This window comes from Aulonocara sp. 'chitande type north' Nkhata Bay, unplaced genomic scaffold (assembly GCF_057382095.1).
Source record: "Aulonocara sp. 'chitande type north' Nkhata Bay isolate Kocher_YH1m ecotype deep benthic unplaced genomic scaffold, A_spYH_male_GT1.1 unmapped_scaffold_20, whole genome shotgun sequence".
Classification (NCBI taxonomy): Eukaryota; Metazoa; Chordata; class Actinopteri; order Cichliformes; family Cichlidae; genus Aulonocara; species Aulonocara sp. 'chitande type north' Nkhata Bay.
The window spans coordinates 799,838-820,512 of record NW_028234352.1 but is presented as its reverse complement, the minus strand read 5'-3'; the positions used below and the strand labels follow the sequence as shown (position 1 = coordinate 820,512).

The window sequence follows — 20,675 nt, the reverse complement described above, 5'->3', positions numbered from 1 at the left end:
ACCAATCATGGAGCAGCAGGTTTAGAGCATGTGGATCTACAAAAGTAAGTCCCAGTAAGATGGGCTGAGCCTTACATACTAGAAGAAACATGTCATTCCCAGCAGATGAAGCGCCCTTTAAAGCAGGATCTCACTTTAAACCTAAAGAACTTGCTATGAGCATGCAGTGCATTCATGGTTATTATTCATACGATTGTGGGGAGCTAATAAAGTGCAACTATCACATTACATTTTATTATTAAATTGTTGTTAACAATCCCTTCACTTCTGCTTATCTAATTCATGGTTGCAGGATGGCTGACAGCTTCCATTAGGCAGGAGGTAATGTCCATTCTGGCCACAGTGCAACCCACAATGTGTAACTGACACTATTATATTGCATTATGTCACATTGTTACATCTTTTTAATAAATGATGACAGTCAGCTGAATTTGCTGCCCCCTTGGTGGAGGACATCAGGATCAGCAGCTGCTGCTCCATCACAAACACCACAGAAGAAGAACAACACTGGATCAGATTATCTGGACGTGTTTGACAGGGACAGTGTTCATGTTCATGGACATCAGGACAAAAACAGACGATGGAAACCTGCCAGATTTGAGCTAAACTGCTCGTTTCCATGTGTAGTCCCTGGGAGGTCACATGACCAACAAAGACACACAAGCTGTGTCCCAAAACGTCGGCTGCATCCTCCGGAGGCCGCATTTGAAGGCCGATGACGTCACAGCCAGGCGACGAAGGCTGTCCCGATTCCTCGACTCCTTCAAATGCGTCCTTCATTCCCCCGAGTTTGAAGGATGGGTCGGGTGTGTCCTTCGTGGCCCACCATATCCCAGAATTCATAACGCGGCCCAGCCAAATTTCAGCTGCCAACAATGGCGGCCGCTACTAAGTTTTAAAATTTAACGAGGGAGCACTACTTACTTACAATGAATTCCTTACACTATATAATTTTCCCGTCAGTGTTGGGGAATTCTCAATGGTGCTTGGTGCCATACCCTCAGGGACTTTAATGTTATATAAAAACACTGACAGCTCAATATCTGCCTCAGTCACTCTCCCTGATCCAGCTGAGTCAGCAGTGGGAAAAATCTGCTTTTCACAGGAACTTGGTAACAGCAATAAGAGAATACGTAGTTTATTCCAAGAAGATATCATGTCTCTCCCATATATAGAATATCTTACTGGAACCGACATGTTCCAGATATCACCTGGAAGACAGTCTGGATGATCCCATAAATATCTAATTGTGAACAAGGTGAAGGAAATCTCATATAAAATTCTTCATAAATGTGACCCAGCCAGTCACTATATGGTAACATTTAAAAGAGACATAAATACTAATTGAACTTTCTGTGGGGATCATCCAGAAACTGTGGCACATCTCTTTTGGTTCCTCTACACAGAGATTCTGGAAGAATTTAGCAGTTTTGTTATTGTCCATATTTTAAGGGAGTTTTCTTTACGATGGAAAATGTTTTATTCTGTTTCTTTAAGTTCCCCAGGAAGAATGATAAATGTTTTTTTATTAAAAATTTGTTAATACTTTTAGCTATTTTATATCCATAAATGTAAGTTTATTAATAAAACACCATATTTCTGCCTTTTTATAAGGATATGAATTGTACATACAATCAATTTCAGACTCAACCAACAAAAAGCCTCTCAGAACAACATTTATATGTTGATTTTTTTCGCCTACTCATATCATCATTTTTTTACTCCTGGTTCTGTATGTTCATGTTCTGTTCTTTTGTAAACTTCATCTGTTTGTATGTTGTATACTCATTGTGTTTCAATAAAGTTCGATTTAAAAAAAGGTACGTTCTAAACGAAGCTTCAGACGTCACTGATCACGTGACTCTGGCCAAACGAATCAAGCCTCGACACGGTGCTTCTGAAGCAGCGCGTTGATCTTTCTGACACACGCACCGGAGCGTCAGCTTCAAGCGGACCATCACTACGTCTCACATCTAAAGGTGTCAAGGTAACTTTGAACTGAGTTCAGTCAATCTGGAGTTTTTCCAAGTTTTCTGTTGCTCTCTGTGAGAGAAGAGCGTTAAAGGCGGGGCTCTCCAGAGTCCAGCAAAACAGGAAACCACAGCTGGGTGTGTGTAAGTGTGCAAACCAATAGAATGCATCGTGGTGGGGGGGCATCACGGGCAAGAAAAAAATAAAATAATCGGTCGTACCCATGCTTCCCCGACGTCATGCCAGCGCATATTGGGAAATTCGTAGGCACCGATCGGTTTTCTATCAGCCATTTGCTGGGAGTAAGGGCGCCCTCCGTTTGCGAGGTGCGCCTGCTGCTGGCGGCACAGGGAGGAGAGGGCGGGGCGGCGGGGAGTCTCTGGCTGGCTGGAGCGGCATCTAATAACCAACTCGCAAAACAAAATAAAAACAACAAACAGATATTATGATACAGACTTATAATCTGCACCCATGTTTTTTCTAAATTCTATAAAGTGAGCGCGAGAGCCCTCGGTGCGCCTGCGCGCTGCTGAAGTCAAAGTAAACTTTATTGTCATCTCCGCTACAGACAGTCCAGCATATCCGGTTGTTCAGCTGACGTCACTAGCCGTGTCTGGGTCTGAACTCCGCTGCAGGTCCATCAAACGATCACTATGGCATTACTGAGAGTTCAGGGCTCTAGACTAACTTTTTGACATGGGCGCACCGGTACGCCTAACTTTAAAAATTTAGGCGTACCGGCACAAAAGTTAGGCGCACTCAAATTTTTCAACCGCATCGCTTAACACCGCAGTTTTACATGTGCACTTTCTTTGGGGGGGGGAAGTCCACACAGACAATATTAATTTCTAAATTATTAACTAACAAACTTGTGCTTAAAGTGCTTTGTCAATATTGTAGAAAATGTTAAACTTAATCATCATCTTGACCTCCTCTGACGACCTGTTTGCTGCTGTCTGCTGCTGAAAGGCCATGGGGAGAGGGGACACTTGGGCAGTGCATTTATTGCAGCATATAATGTGTTTTCTGGATACACTATGCTTTTTCAGCATTCAAATATTGATGGCACCGTGTCAGAGCACTGGCTATGAATTTCAGACAGATCAGGCCTTAACTTAACAAAAAAGTTATCAATAGTTCTTTTCATCTTTTCTTATTACCCACAGCTACAGTACATCCACTTCTCTCAGGCCTAGGCTGCTCACTAGGGCTGAGTATCATCACTGATTTCTATAATCCATTCAATTCCGGTTCTCAAAGTCCTGATTTGATTCAATTTAGCCTCAGACAGTCAGAAATATTATAATTCTGATCATTTATCAGTACTGATACACATGAGACTTCATCAGAATTGTGAAAATCACAGCAGATGCCTTTGTGTGAAAGTAACTGAGAATAAAACACAGGAAAACATGAAGGAGATTTTCCTGGTCTGGCTTTTTATAGCAGATAACCTTAAAAATATTCTGCAATATTCTGCAATTTTGCATAATTTTAAGAAATTTAAATTTCTTCAGTATTGAACAGCAGAAATTAGTCTTTCTTGTCCGAGGTCATTTAAGTGAAAAAAGAAAAAGCGCTGTAAACAACGCTAGACTGGTGGGTAATAAGCGAATGAATAATGCAGAAAACAGATTTGAGACGGGAAACTGTTCCTGAAGTACAGAGAGAGAGAGAGATGTGCAGGAAGTGTGATTTTTATCGTGGTGGAAGCAAAACAGCAAAAGTCAGAGGGAATTCATGACGACATTGATCAAATGTGAAGCGCAGTTTGCTGCTTCTTTTGCTGCTTCTTTTGCTGCTTCTTTTGCTGCTGGCTCGGTGAATTTTGGTTGGAGAGAGGCAAAACCTGCAGCTCAGAATCAGCGCAAAAAGACACAGTGCGGACCCGAAGGATCGCTAAGCTCCGACAGCGTGTCCGTGTTCGGGCCGTCGGGTGAGAAAGCCGAGAAAGACGAAGCTGATTCTGATGTGTTGGGTCCGCTCCGTGTTTAGGTCTTTGTGTGGAATCCGTTAATGAATTGATATCGCTTTATTCAAGCTACTCACCTCTCTCTTCCACCTGCACTTTCAACTGGACCACGGCCAATCAGAGAGGTCCAGTTGAAAGTGCCCCTGACTATCTCTGATTGGTTTAGTCCACGATAGGGGCATAATGTGTGTCTGTTGTTGACCACACGGAGAGTTACAGAGATTTTTTTTTGTTACCGGAACAGTTGGTCGCACAGGTGCGACCAAATATTTATTTTTAGTCGCACCACTGAAAAATTTGGTCGCATTTGCGACCAAATTGGTCGCACTCTACAGCCCGGGAGTTAAAAACTGTCTAAAGTCTTTCATCTTTAATAAAATGATCAGCGTTCTGCTCTACCAGGTGTAACAATTGAGTTTAACATCCAGGCATCCATGAAAACGGAATTTATGACATTTAACGGAGTTAGAAGTTAGCAGGGAGTTAGCTCGCTAGCTTCTATCTAAATACAATATAGCATGTTCTGACTGCGGGGTTTTGGAAACAAATTAAAACGTACAGCTCTGCTATCACTTCCAGCATAAATGAAGACAGAAACTAAACAGCAGTGACGTTTGTAGGGTTACTGAAGTTTGGCTAGCTGGTATATAATGATGTGCTACGTGACCGCTAGCGACACAGCTATGTTAGCATACTATAAACAAGCTAACTTTTTTTCCACTCGATAAAAGTGAATGTGAGTGTTCTCGGTGGTCAGGAACAAATGTAATCGCATGGCAGGATGCTGTAAAAGGACCAAACTTCAGCCAGGAGAACAACTGAGATAATCCATCCACAATACGAGGTGAGTCATTCATATACTGCTGCATGGGCTGGGCTGTAGTTACATCCTAAGGTTTTAAAACCTGAGCTTAAATAAATGATTAGCGGTAATAAAAGCCGAGGGAGGTCAACAGTGATCACTGACTGTTTTAGGAGCTTTTTGAGATCAAATAGAAGAAAATACAAAGCATTAAACATGTTAACAACACAAAAGCCATATTAGACTACTTTAGACCCGGAAGTAGGATTCGTCGCGTCATCAGTGAACAACCGGATAGAGAGACGAGACGACGAGGCTAGGGCGGGGCCGGCTGCTTCCAAGTAGAGCACATTTCATTTATATTGATGTAAATCCAAGCCCATCATGGATTCACGATCTGAATCCTGGGTTGTGTGAAATCCCAGAAATCAACCTTAGACAAAGTGAATCTGTGAACTAAGGTGTAGGTCTGTTAGGCAGGGCCGTGCAGAGAGGTTTAAAGGGGCGGGTGCTCAAAGTTAAAAAGGGGCACATTGAACCAGGCTGAATAACAACAACACACTTTCATCAAGAATCTAATATGGGCAACAAGGCAAAGCAAACGTAGCCGATGCTTTACCTGATGGGTACAATGTTGCTGTTGAGGGGTTGCTGTGGATAGTGCTGGAGGGCAGGGCTGTGTTGGTCTGAGACTGTAGACAGTAAAAAGTCCACAGGAGAGATGGTAGCTGATTAAACAAGTGTCATGAGATAATAACAAAATGCAAAGATTGGTGACAGCGCTTGGAACCATAAGGCAACAAAAAACTGTGAGAAATAATTTAGGCTCTGCCTGTGAATCACTCTTTGCTTCTCTTCTTCCTTCCATCCCATCATTTCATATATCACTCTGCACTTGCTGTCTATCTGAGAACAAGGCACAACTTGCTATTGCAATAAACTATAATCTAATTATCCACACCTAACAACTCTTGCACTTAATCTATAATAAAATGATGACAGAAAAATGTTATAGCCCTGCCTTTAGTAGCCTCACACAGCTCCTACTGTTTCCTCCTCATGTCCTTACCAGCCATGTCTGCACAATGTTATATCATGAGTAATATTTTTTTAAATCCATCTAAATAAAACACACACATGCACGCACACACAGTGACACTTTAGACCTTCTTCAGAATACTGTATATACTGTGGGCATCATGGTGCTGATCCAGAATCCTTACATTATTATTTATTACTAGAGCTACAATAATAAAGCAATGAGGAGGGGGAAGTAATAAATATGAAATAATGTATTTATGATGATTCCATTTGTTTCACTATCCACTCTGTGCAGGGCAAAGCTTATTACATGTTTAAACTGTAGAGATACAATCATTTTACTGCTGTAAAATCCAACTTTTGTCTTATTTAAAATATAAATCTAATATAATCTGATTCTTAATATATGTTCTTTAAAATACAGCGTGTGTTTTTAATATATTATAATTATAATAATGCATAATTATGTGGACATGCATATTAGATCGTTTTTAGTGAAATATAATCCCTCCAGAAAGGCAGGAAAAGCCCGGAAACTTACTTTAAAACTAAATATGTTCCCTAAAACGGTGACAGAGCTACAGACCCATGACAGCCTTACACAGGTAGCCAGCAGCTGTGACCAGCACTACCTGTGCAGTTAATAAAAGGACAGGTAATGTTTGTCGCGCTGTTGCACACACAGCACGCTCGTTTGTTTCAGTTCGTCAGTAGCAACAAGACAGCTTACCAACGTGTACGTAATAAGCTAACACTCCTGGGTGCTACACACTACAGTGTGCGCTGTACACCTACTTACTGGGTTTGTCGCATCAGTCTGTGTCTCTGAGTTAACTTGTGTTTCTCCTACAGCTCCGGACTGCTAAAAATGCGCGTGCTCTTTGTGAGCTCGTTCCCGGCTCGTAACCAGCGCGTTCTGCCGTCAAGGGCGATCATTGGTTAAATGTGATCATGTGACTGATGCAAGCCAGATCCTTTTATTTAGCAAAACTGTGATTAATAGTTAAATATTATTGTTGAGGGGCACAGACAGGACTCCGCACACACACACACTAAAAAAAAAATAATAATAATTTTTAAAAAACAAGTTGCCTCAACAAAAAAGCACTTTGGGCACCCATCAGGAAAGGGGCGGGTGCTCAAGCCCCTCTAACCCCCCCCCCCTGCACGTGCCTGCTGTTAGGTTAATTGTGCTGATCCTCGGGTTGGGGGATTTGTGTTTGTACTGGAGCGCAAAATTCAAACCAATGGCAGATGGACAACAAAAGTTCAAAGCCATCAGGTGCTCAGGTTAGAAAAAAGAGAAAAGATGCAGGTAAGCAGACGTGTGATTGGATAATGGCAGGTCATCCTGAACCAATCAGACTAAACTCCAAACAATACATTATGTTACAGATTTTAATATTAATTAGTCATTGTTACTTGTTGATTTGTCCTTTTCTCATTGTGTGACGAATTATGACGACTGTTTGGTAGCTGTTATTGTCTCTCTCTCTCTCTTCATGTGTGTTTCTCTGGTGAAACAATAGTTTTGTGTTAATGTTAGGGCTGCACGATTTTGCATAAAATGAGAATCACGATTTTTTGGCTTAGAATTGAGATCATGATTCTCTCATAACAATAAATAAACATAAAACAACAAATGTCTCACGTTTTGTTGTTGCAGCAAAATGTTGTCCTGCTTGAAATTTCGTCTCCACCGTTGCTCGACGCTGCGTGTACAGAGCAGGTAGTGCAACAATAGAAAAATAGTTGCTGGACGGCACTGTGTAGCGTTTGCCTAGGGTGTTGATCGTTTTCCTAAATCCCTCGTTTTGCACAGTGTTGATGGAGCCATATCTTTGGTCAGGTGATAAGTGATAGCCTCCGTAATGTCTTTGTGCCTGCGGGAGTTCGACGTGTATAGGGAAGCGCTGTATAAGGTTCCCGTTATTGATGTTTGGGTGGTTGACCGGGACGGATTTTCTCCTGTCACTTTCTCGTCATCCCTGACGTGCTCTCCGTTGTTTTTTCCCTGCTAATTTTAGCATCACACGGCACAGCTTCTGTATCACGTGGTATAAGGCTCCGCCCTTGTCATTTGTTGAGCAGGAAGAGTGAGCGCTTGTTTTCATGCAGAGTACGTCCCGGATCAAAATGTGAAGTTTTACAAATCACCACTTCTTTAGTGAATATCATTTCAGTCTCAGACAATCTCGTTTCTCTTACAGAGGTTGAATGCACCTTCTGCGGATGGCGGTACCACACAGTGTGCGTGGACTTCCCCTGCACAGAAGGCAACTACAAATGCTGTGAATGCTAAATAAAGAGAAACAAATGATCCCTGTTGTCTTTGCTTGATGATTGGTTTGAGCCTTGACAATCCACATTGCTGGCGTTGCATCTTTCAATGCCAGCAATGGCAGGTATCAGTGCTCAAACCTTTTGTGTTTGTTTCCAACAAGTTGCCCACCTCGGGAAACAAAAATGTGTTCTTTTACTTGTCAGATGAACATATGAGACACTTTGACTCTTCAGTGCAGTGTGGAGCCTAACAAAGATCTGTTTTGTGTCCCAGCTGATCAGCAGGAGGAGGAGAGTCTGACGGAGCAGCAGAGGAACATTTTCAGCTACTTGGACTCAGCTCAGCCACTACAGAGGAAACAATGAGCTCAACACAGAAGGTGACCGACAGAGCAGGACCATATGACCAAAGATATTTATCACCATATACATTTGAACATTTGCCATAACGATGTAGCTGACGATAGAATTGACACCAGACAAAATACTTTACAGCTGCACAACTTTATTAAAAACCCATCAATGTATTTTCACTGAAACAAGCAGCTGTTGTTTATGTGCATTAAAGTTATATAAAAATGTAACAGTGCAAATGCAAATTCCTCGCTGACAGTTTAACCAAAAGGCGTTTCCAGTGGAAACTGGCCGACACATCCTGAGCATAACCATGTATAATATCCACTAAACTTCAGAAGAGGTTATACAGTCGTGGCCAAAAGGTTTGAGAATTGCATAAATATTGGAACCTGGAGAAGTTGCTGCTTAAGTTTTTATAATAGCATTTTGCCTGCACTCCAGAATGTTATGAGGAGTGATCAGATGAACTGCATCGTCCTTCTTTGCCATGAAAATGAACTTAATCCCCAAAAAGCCTTACCACTGCATTTCATTGCTGTCATCAAAGGACCTGCTGAGACCATTTCAGTGATCGTCTTCTTAACTCAGGTGAGAATGTTGGCGAGCACGAGGTTGGAGATCATCATGGCTGTATCCCGATTCAGGTTCTGCAGCTTTAAAGTCCTCAAGGGCCGCGTACTCAAAGACCGCTAAGGCCGAAGTGCGAGGCTCGTAGGCTCGTGAAATGGGACGTCTAGCCTCCGTCGCGCTGCCCAGGTTGCCTAGCAACCATGATACTAACAGCTGGAAACGTTTCATACAGCTTTGTTTGACAGAAATGAAGGAGAACATATTTAGTTCATTTGTTTCTACATGAGCTCTGTGTGATTTGATGAGTATCTGAGGCTGAGACCACAGGACTGTGAAACATGATTGTTGGGCTTCATTTCTGTGCTGAACAGTCGTTTAAGATTAGCTGTAAATAACAATTAGCTGATGTTGTTCATGAGACTAAAGTCATCTCACTGTGGCAATGTAAATATAATATGGCCAATATTATAGTTATTAGACCCAGACCTCCCTTTGCTTAGGCTGCTGCCCCCGCGACCCGGCCTCGGATAAAGCGGATGAAGATGGATGGATGGATGGATGGATTATAGTTATTATATTAATCACTTCACTCACAGACAAGTATCTGTGACAGTGTGTATACAGATGTATCATATATAAGAGACAAATATTGTTCTTTTAATATGTTGGTACTAAATGTGGCTCAGTGCTTACATATATGTGTAAAAAGCAAATGTACGAGCTGTGATAACTGTGTCTGATAGAATGAAGAGTAGACTGATATATGAAATATTCCTTTATTGGGTGAGAAAATCAGACCATGTCATAACTGCTGTAAGTCACACAGAATAGATATCAGAGCCTTAAACAGGCTGACTTCTGCTAAATGGGTCAAACTGGGCAGAAAGTCTACAAACACATAACATCCTTATAGAATATGATGTAACACTATAGATCAACTTAGCTCAGAATATATAAAGCATATAAACAGTTACAGCAATATGATGCAACAAAGACAGCAGCTACTGATCCAAAATACTCAAAGCTTCATAGAACTGAAACCAACATTTATTTTTAGCTCCATCCTGCTGCTGATACAGACTTTAGGTTTCTGAACATTAAACTTGTTGCTGCCTTTCATAGTGTGTAACTTGAAGGCCCTGAGTACTTTCTCCCACACTGAAAACACTGGGATGATCACATTATTTGAACATTACCTAATAAGACTGATTCAGCACAGACAGTTATGTTAAACTTTCCTAGCAGTCCTTCACAAACAGGGAACAGTCTGTCTATTCTCTCCATCTGTCAGTTGCTGCTGGCTCTTCCTCCTCCTCTTCCTCACACACTGCTAAGTTTGTCCTGGTGGATCATCAGGGCTGCAAAGCCTCACAGATGATGTGCAGCAGTGGCTCCCTCAGTCTGTCCTCACTCTGGACACTTGCAGTCGTCACACATGGAAATCAAATGTGTGATAAGCTGCAGGATTCAAACACAAGTGTAACTTATAAACACATCCTAGCAGAGAACCCAGAGTGATGATGAAGCAGAGTGTGGACCCCAGCCCTGCAGCCAGGCCCTGAACTTAAAAAGAATCAAGGCCATCCGCCAGCAGGCCACAGCCAGGCTCCACCATCAGCCAGCAGGCCCAGCCAGGCTCCACCATCAGCCAGCAGGCCCAGCCAGCAGGCCCAGCCAGCAGGCCCAGCCAGCAGGCCCAGCCAGGCTCCACCATCAGCCAGCAGGCCCAGCCAGCAGGCCACAGCCAGGCTCCACCATCAGCCAGCAGGCCACAGCCAGGCTCCACCATCAGCCTGCAGGCCACAGCCAGGCTCCACCATCAGCCAGTAGGCCACAGCCAGACTCCTCCATCAGCCAGCAGGCCCAGCCAGGCTCCACCATCAGCCTGCAGGCCACAGCCAGGCTCCACCATCAGCCAGTAGGCCACAGCCAGACTCCACCATCAGCCAGCAGGCCACAGCCAGGCTCCACCATCAGCCAGTAGGCCACAGCCAGACTCCACCATCAGCCAGCAGGCCACAGCCAGGCTCCACCATCAGCCAGCAGGCCCAGCCAGCAGGCCACAGCCAGGCTCCACCATCAGCCAGCAGGCCCAGCCAGCAGGCCACAGCCAGGCTCCACCATCAGCCAGCAGGCCTAGCCAGGCGCCATCATCAGAAATTCCGCTTCCGAGTCCCTCGTGGTGGCCGCCTCGTGCTCTCGCTTCAGTATGCCACCCAAGAAAGGCCCAACACCAGAGGAGGTTGAGGACATTAAAACCTCCCTCGGAGCACTGTGCGGAGACGTGGCCGCAGTCAGGGCACAGCAGGAGCTGCCTCTGGGGCTTCTGGAGGAGGTAAAACAGCTACGCCTCCAAAATGCCGAGAAGGACAGACGGATCATGGATCTCGAGCGGCGGGTGGATGAGCTGGAGCAGTACACCCGTACGAACGACGTGGTCATCAGCGGTATTAAAATCAAGCCGCGCTCGTACGCGCGTGCGGTGGCCGGGAACGTCGGGTAGCCCAGCGACGAGGAGACCCACTCGGTGGAGCAACAGGTGGCGTCCTTCCTCCAAAGCAAGGGGATAGAGATGGACCTGGAGCACATAGAAGCATGTCACTCACTGCCCAGGAGGAGTGACAGACTGCCGGCCATCATTATGAGATTTGTCAATCGGAAGAACAAGGTCGCACTGCTGAAACAAGGACGCAAACTGAAAGGCACGGACGTTTTCATTAATGAGCATCTGACACGAAAAAACGCAGACATCGCGAGGAAGGCAAGGCAACTGAAGAAGAACGGTAAAATACAACATACATGGGTAACAAACTGTAAGATTTTCATTAAGCTAAGCGGGACACCAGAAGAGGCAAAAGTACTGATAGTGAGGAACATGGAGGATCTGGACAAGTATAACTGACACCAATGTATCAATTACACCAGGAAATGACATGGACACGTTGAAATTAATTCTTCAACAGAAAGTAATTGATCTAGATTGTGAATATAAGGAGCATAATATAATAGATCCAGAAATAGATTCTGAAAGTAACTTTCTCTCTTCTTTTGTTAAAAATTGTAATTATTTCACTCAGGAACAATATGAAAAAGAAATTAACCTAGACGGGAAGCTCTCATTAATTCACTTTAACAGCAGAAGTATGTACTCTAATTTTGATTTCATTAAGGACTATTTGCAACAATTTTCTCGCCCCTTTAGTGTTATAGCCATCACTGAAACTTGGTTCAATGTCGATAAAGGAATAGATTTTTGTTTGAATGGATATGATTTAAAATACATGAATAGATTAAATAAGGCGGGCGGCGGGGTTGCTATATATGTTCATAACTCTATAAAATATAATGTTGTAACAACTATGTCTATGGCTATTGATGGAATTTTGGAATGTTTGACTATTGAGATTATGAATGAAAAAAAGAGAAATGTTATAATAAGTTGTATATATCGGACACCCAGTTCAAGTATTGACACTTTTAATGAATGGATAGAAAAAACGTTTGCTTCGGTGAACCAAAAATTACTATTTATCTGTGGTGATTTTAACATTGATTTGCTAAATCCAACAAGGTTAAAAGCCATTGATGACTTTACTGACACAATGTACAGCTTATCACTATATCCAACAATAACAAAGCCAAGCAGAATAACATCACATAGCGCCACTATTATTGACAACATTTTTACTAATGTCATGGATTTCCAAACTAATAGTGGCCTGCTTGTCTGTGATATAACTGACCACTTACCAGTTTTTACTTTGTGTGACTGTGATTTAAAAAAAATAGATACCAAGATCATGATAGCAAAGCGAACAATAAATGAAGAAGCAATTCATGCCTTCAATTTCGATTTAGCACAACAAGATTGGAGTTCGGTGTATGAAGAGTCAGATGTGGACAAGGCTTATGATAATTTTCTAGATATTTTTACTATGTGGTACAATAAACATTGTCCTGTAAACGAACACATGACAAAGAAAAAAAAGATAAAAAGTCCTTGGCTCACAAAAGGAATTATTAATGCTTGCAAAAAGAAAAACAATCTGTATAAACAGTTTATCAAAGTAAAAACAAAAGAAGTGGAACAAAGATATAAAGCATATAGAAATAAATTGACTGATATTATAAGAACGAGCAAACAACTTTATTATAGAAGAAGATTATATAAAAATAAAAACAATATAAAAGGAACTTGGGATGTGTTAAACAACTTAATTAAACAAGGATCTTCTGGAACATCATATCCTGAATATTTTACTGATGCAAATGGTGAAAATCACAACATGAGTAATATTGTCGATGGGTTCAATAAATTCTTCATAAATGTTGGCCCGGAACTAGCAGCGGACATCCCGTGTCATAAAAATGAAAATATCAGTAATATAAAATCAAATCCCTTTTCACTGTTCCTCTCAGCTACAAATGAGCAAGAAGTAATAAATATCACATTAAAATGTAAAAGTAAGTCTTCAATGGATTATCATGACATAAATATGTCTGTAGTTAAACAGGTTATTCTGAATATTGCTAGTCCCTTAACATATATCTGTAATTTATCATTTCAGTCCGGTTGTTTTCCAAAAAAAATGAAAATTGCGAAAGTAATACCACTATATAAAAGTAATGACAAACACAGTTTTACCAATTATAGGCCGATTTCTCTACTGCCTCAATTCTCAAAAATTCTAGAAAAACTTTTTAATTCAAGATTAGAAAAATTCCTTGAAAAACATCAAATAATAAATGTTGGTCAGTATGGTTTCAGAACGCAAAGAACCACTTCAATGGCGATAATTGAGGCAGTAGAAGAAATTACTGATACACTGGATAAAAATAAATATGCAGTTGGTATTTTTGTTGATCTCAAAAAGGCCTTCGACACAATCAATCACTCAATTTTACTGGATAAATTGGAAAGATATGGTATTCGAGGGAAAGCTGGTAACTGGTTAAAAAGTTACCTAACAGGTCGGGAACAATATGTTAGCATAGGGCATTACCATTCAGAGAAACTTGGTATTACATGTGGTGTTCCCCAAGGGTCAGTGTTGGGACCAAAACTTTTCAATGTATACATAAATGATATTTTTGATGTTTCTCAAGTACTTAAACTCATACTGTTCGCAGATGACACCAACATATTTTTCAGTAGCGATGATTATACTGATCTTGTAATGACCGTAAACAGGGAGCTACAATTAATAAAAAAATGGATGGACATAAATAAATTATCATTAAATATAAATAAAACTAAAGCAATGTTTTTTGGTAATTTAAAATATAATATAGAATTACCAATTATCATTGAAGGTGTACCAATTGATAATGTGAGTGAAAACAAATTTTTGGGAGTCGTAATTGATAATAAAATTTCATGGAAACCCCACGTCAGACACATAAAAACCAAAATTTCTAGAAGCCTCGCAGTTTTGAACAAAGTGAAACAATTCCTTGATAAAGATGCACTTCGTACTCTGTACTGTACTCTGGTTCTTCCATATCTTCCATATTGTGTGGAAGTGTGGGGAAATACATATAAAAATACAACTAATCCATTAGTCACAGTACAGAAACGAGCACTGCGTATTATTCACAAGGCTGGTTATCTAGATCATACTCACAAATTCTTTCTTCAGGCAAAGTTACTTAAATTCCAGGATCTGGTTAATTACAATACATCCATAATTTTGTATAAAGCTTTTATTAAACTTTTACCGGCAAATTTACAAACTAGATTTGAAATTCGAGAAAAGGTTTATAATGTGAGAGGCTTTGGAGAATTCAAATTACCCAGAACTCGAACAACCCGTAAAGGTTTTTGTGTGTCTGTATGTGGTGTGAAAATCTGGAACAGTCTGAGTTTACAATTGAAACAATGCAAAAATATTCATAGATTTAAATTTCTCTACAAACAGTTGGTCTGGTCACAGTATACTCAATGATGGTTTTAGTGTGCTCTGTAATGTCTGTTCTCTTACCATTGCTGGTATGGATTCCAAAATAAAAAAAAATAAAAAAGTGTGCGTATGTATGTACATATATGTACTTGTGTGTGTAGATATATATGTATGTATATGTATGTGTGTTTGTTACTTGTAGTTATTACTGCCTGTTACCTGTGGTAATGCAATTTATAATTTATATATTCTGTATTCAGTTATGAAGACTCTAATTGTTGTTTGCGAGCTGCCGCTTAGATGCTTGTATCTGCCCGGGGCTGTTGATGGGTCTGTATGCAATGATGGGCGTAGCTGCGGGAAGTTTATTGTTTTTTTTTGTTGATGAGTGAGTATAGGGGTGGGATTTAATAAGTTTTCTTCGTCCCACTCCTTTTTCAGGCAATTTTTGTTTTTTGTTTTGTGTATTTTATGTTCAATATAGGTATTTGTTGTGCCTGAAAATGAACAAATAAATGAATGAAATGAAATGAATGAATACTTTTATTCCACAATCAGAGAGAAAGAAACAGAGAGAGAGTGCAGGACAGACAGACAGGTGACAGTCTCAGGTGTACACACTGCTACACAACAGCACCAGAGAAGCAGGATTTAGTGTTTGTGTTATTACGAGTGTAAACAAGAAGAGTTCCAGATGGTGCAGTGGACACATGTGTGACTGCTGTGATTAAAGCATCTTTCTTTCAGCTTAACGAGTGAACCGTCAGCTCGTTCAAACACACGTTAAAGTGCGTTTGGCTCGACACCACCGAACAGAGGCAGCAATATAACACAGCTAACATTAACAGTGCAGTGAATCCTGCTTGTGCCGTGATGTTCAGGACTGCAAACCGAGCAGCATCACTGACTTTCAGCTTGTTGTGTTTGTGGATATATGACTGACTTTAATTATCCACAAAATCATCACATTCTCTGTCAGATGAAGGTCGACTATTGAACGGCGTATATTTTAAAGGCTTTAAAACCAAGTTAACGCTGAAAGTACAAACATCACTAATGTCACATAACTCTGCTGACAAGGCATAGCTATGGCTATGAAATGCTCTTTGTGTATCACTTCTTCATTATGAAAGATGTCATTAATGCACTAGTAATGTCTCATCTGGAGTATTGTTCAATCATTTGGTCAGCAGCTAATAAGACAGATCTTAACAGACTTCAGTTAGTCCAGAATAAGGCGTCCAGATTAGTGTGAAGATGTTCATACTATACTAATATTGATCAAATGCATAATAACCTTTCTTGGCTTCCTGTACAGGCTAAAATATTCTATGGCTTACTTGTAGTTCTAAAGAAAGCAATTCTGTTAAACACACCACATTTATTCTGCTCAGCTGCAGTATCCAGATGAAATACATCATCATATTACACAGTTTTCAACAAGCTGCAATTTAGTAAATGCTCGAGTTAAAAGTAACGTTTTGTAAAACTGTTACATTTAGAGCAACTTTTAAGTGGAATAAGTTGCCTTAAAAAATTAGAGAATTATTCAAAACTTCAATGAACACTTAAAAGCCGATTTACAGAGCTTTTAGTTGTTGTAAATATTGTAAGACATGATTTGTTTTTGAAATTTGTGTAATGTGCCTCAATGTTATTGATATTATTATTATTATTATTATTGATTGCTTATATTTGAACAATTGTGAAACCTCACTGTGGATGTAAGAGTGAAATTATGTGGATATCTTGAATCCACTTTATTGTGTAATATTTTATGTGAGTATTTGACGGAAGACGAGCAACATCTGTTGTGGAAGCTAACGGGGTTCCTTTAGAATAAACAAACATAGGATTTATTATCACTGAATAATTCTGTATAAATCTATACAAATTATAGAAATATGTAATAGGAAACAACAAAATAATCTAAATTATAAAATAATGTGTGTGTGTGTGTGTGTGTGTGTGTGTGTGTGTGTGTGTGTGTGTGTGTGTGTGTGTGTGTACACAATCAGGAGGGATGGGCATGATTTTAGTGTTTGAACAGTCATGAATTATCTTTAACAGCAGGTTGGATGTAATGTGTTAGAACTACCAGCAGGTGGGGATAAGAGACCTTTAAGGTGTTTGGCGCCACGCTCCACCTTCAGGTTTAAAACTAGTGTTAATGGAGTTTGAAGGTTGAGTTTGTTCCACGACTGCATTTCACTCACTGCCTCTGTTTGTATCTCTGTCACTGCAGGACCAACATGGAGCCAGAAGTCAGCGCTCTCAGGAGGCCGACAAACCTCACAGAAGAAAGGGAGAGAAAAAACACACCTGTGACGAGTGTGGGAAGGGTTTTACTGTGAGGGCTAAACTAAAACAGCATCAGGTCATCCACACTGGAGAGAGACCGTTCAGCTGTGACTTGTGTGGAAAGTCTTTTTCCTTGAAGGGTCACCTAAAAAAACACCAACTCATCCACAGTGGAGTTAAAGCGTACAGCTGTGATCAGTGTGGCAGAGCTTTTACTCAAAGTAGCAGCTTACAGAGGCATCTAGTTACCCACTCTGGAATTAAGGCATACAGCTGTGACGAGTGTGGGATGGAGTTTACTCTGAAGGCTTCACTAAAACAGCATCAGGTCATCCACACTGGAGAGAGACCGTTCAGCTGTGACGAGTGTGGAAAGTCTTTTTCCTTGAAGCGTTCCCTAAAACAACACCAACTCATCCACAGTGGAGTTAAAGCGTACAGCTGTGATCAGTGTGGCAGAGCTTTTACTCAGAGTAGCAGCTTACAGAAGCATCTAGTTACCCACTCTGGAATTAAGGCATACAGCTGTGACATCTGTGGAAAAACTTTCAGCCGGAGAGGGAGCCGAAATACACACCTACGCATTCACACCAGACATGATGTGTACTGCTGTGAACAGTGTGGCAAACAGTTTACAACAGACGCACACTTACAACAACACATGTTTACCCACACTGAGGAGAGACCTTATCAATGTGACCTGTGTGAGAAGACTTTTAAATCTCCACAGCACCTGAGACAACACCAACAGATCCACACCAGAAAGAGACTCTACAAGTGCAGCTACTGTGAGGTATGTATTTATATTGTTATCTTGTCATTTTAGCCTGACTGTTTGGAACAACTCTGCTCATTAAACTGTGTTAGCATGTTAGCAATTCTACTGCATGGAAAAGCAGCTCTGAGTGATTATTCAGATTTTCCTTTCAGTTATGATTTTAGTATTACTGTAGTATTATGGTGGTAGTATTGTAGTTATTGCAGCCCAGTAAACTGAGTGTGTTAACTGAAACAGTCAAATGTAGTTGGACGTCTGCAGAGATGCTCTTTATTTCAGGCGACGTTCAGGATACAAATGTTGAAGGACTGACTTACACTGTCTTTGTGTCTTTGTTTAGAAGCAGAGCGACACAGATGGATCCAGTTCTCAACCCTGTCATCACTGTGGTGGTGGGAAAGACTTTCATTGTGACCTCTGTGGAAAAACTTTCAGTCGGCAAAAGACCCTAAAAAGACATCAACGTAGACACACTGGAGACAAACTGAAATACTGCAAAGAATGTGGGAGAAGCTTCACCACACCAAGTGATTTAAAACAACATGAACTGATTCACAGTGGGGTTAAAAAGCACCTCTGTGATCAGTGTGGGTCATCCTTCACCACTGCATGGAAGCTTAAAACACACAAACGAGTCCACACAGGAGAGAAACCACACAAGTGCAGACACTGTGAGAGAAGCTTCTCACAGTCAAGTAATCGTAACAGTCATGAACGAACACACATAGAAGGAAACTACAGCTGTGACCAGTGTGACAAGAGCTTCAGGAAGCTCAGATCATACTCTGCACACAAACGATCCCACGTTACTAATAAACTGTTTCACTGTTACCAATGTGCCCAAACATTCACCTCATTGTCTGCTCTGTGCAAACATCAGCGCGATCACTCAGGGCTGAAATCACTCCCATCACTGGATCACAGTGAATCTGAAGACACAGAAAGATCCTCTGGTTTCTGTGTCAGACTCAAAAAGCTTGAGATCAGGCTCCACAGAGTTCAGATAGAATCATTTAAACTTGTGTTGAACTGAACTGGTTGCTGGGCTGAACTTCTACATAATACAGATCTACATGGGATCTTCTTTTCTGTTGTTTTACTGAGTCAGTTTTGTCCTTTTTTCTCTGTCCTGGTTTTGCTCGTCTGTAAATGATTGAAACTCAGTCAAATAGTTCATTGTTCTCCAGCAAAACGTTTTGGAAACTCATGTTTAACCTTTAAAACTCTGACATGTTTTAGCACACAAGGCTTCATCGGGGAGTTCACTCATGATTGGACCATGAGAACAAAGGTTTTTAGTTCTTTCAAAGAGAGTCTTGGAGATGTTTGATGTTTCTGTTTTTCTGAAACCACCTGAAAGAAAAACTATTTTTCTTGCTTTATGTAGTGTGGAAGTTTTTAATGTTTCTTCATCTGTGATGTTCTTGAATGTGTTCACGTGAAGATGGTACAAATAAACTGTCCTTTCAGCTTTAGCTCCTAATTTATTCATTATTTATGGATGTAGCACAGCAGCCGTCTCTTGATTAACACATGGAGGGCTCGGGATCTGATGGTGTCGTCTCCCTAATTTGCCCACTCAGTAAATCTCACTCATGGCCAAGAAATTGAAATAAACCTTGTTTCCCTGCTGGATAGTGATCCACTGTAACTCTGCTCCTCCTTCCTGTTTAGGATTTCTGTGGCTGAAGTAAAATTCCCTCCATCCATCACTTATCCCAGCTAACCCAAAGTGAAATAAAGTTTTGCTGGTCTTAAAAAAGCATTACAATAATGGGCATTACCAATGCAAACTGAATGATACAGAAGATGAAAGAAGAGACTTTGATCAGTTAATAAAGCTCATGATCTGGATTCATTGTGGCTGCTACACAGATACTTCTGGGTCACTTCTCTCAGTTAGGAACCTTCCTCACCAAACTGACTGTTGGACCACACCCCTGGTTTCATGAGAAATTGTTTCAGCCATGATTTCTCTTCCTGTATTTCAGAGTAAAGACTGAAGTGACAAATGGAAGCATGTTTAAAAACACAATGTGAGAGAGACGTTGAGGTCCTTAGAAGTTACCCTGGGTTTTTCTGTCACCCTGCTAGATGTTACACACCTTGTTATTGGACTGGTTTCTACTGCTGGACGACTCCTGCGGAGAGTAACAATACTCTTACTAATTAGCTCCCTTTCACACCTTTGGGGATATTTATTTTTGTGTTTGCAGCGCTGTGAGCCAGAACAGCGAGAGAAAAATCTGCAACAGCGACGAGCCGAATGCTTACGTGAATCGCAGCAGCTGCACATGTGCTACGCTGAATTAGAGGATATCTTTGCTCTGGATTTCTATTTCTACTTTTTCATTTCTATATGATTCTTCTTGCATCTAAACAAAGATGATTCAATTTGCTAAATGTTGATGGCTCTTCGTGCTCAGGTGTAAATGAGACGTAATATTTGCTCTTGGTTTGGTTCTCCTGTACAGAACCTTGCAGTACAACAGAAACCTAAAAACATTCTTTGTAGTTGTTATTCTTAGTTGTTCTGCTGCCTAAATACCACAGGGTCTGATTATGAAGTTATTGAGCTGCACATACTTTACGACCTGCTTAAGTTCGAGGTCACAGCGTCTGTAGAGCAGCTGGAACATAATGAAGTCTACAAGGTTAAAGTTTTCTCTTCAGTTATTGTTCTTTCTGCTGCTTGGTTTG

General features: G+C 40.9%; 2 protein-coding genes across 2 annotated transcripts in view; one reads left to right on the top strand and one right to left on the bottom strand.

Annotated features, from left to right (window-relative positions):
- Positions 1-20,675, bottom strand: part of LOC147300656 (uncharacterized) — a 423,782-nt gene that overhangs the window by 369,682 nt on the left and 33,425 nt on the right. The window lies entirely within an intron of this gene.
- LOC147300657 (uncharacterized) lies at positions 11,569-20,418 on the top strand. Its single transcript, XM_086285027.1, has 4 exons — positions 11,569-11,799; positions 17,337-17,990; positions 18,316-18,646; positions 20,402-20,418. The coding sequence occupies exons 1-4, from the start codon at positions 11,569-11,571 to the stop codon at positions 20,416-20,418; spliced, it is 1,233 nt and encodes a 410-aa protein (XP_086141153.1).

Coding starts and splice junctions, on each gene's coding strand:
- LOC147300657 (XM_086285027.1), top strand. CDS start 11,569: ATGGACCTGGAGCACATAGAAGCATGTCACTCACTGCCCAGGAGGAGT. Junction 11,800..17,336: donor GTAAAATACAACATACATGG/GTAACAAACTGT, acceptor TTTTCCTTGAAG/GGTCACCTAAAAAAACACCA. Junction 17,991..18,315: donor ACAAGTGCAGCTACTGTGAG/GTATGTATTTAT, acceptor GTCTTTGTTTAG/AAGCAGAGCGACACAGATGG.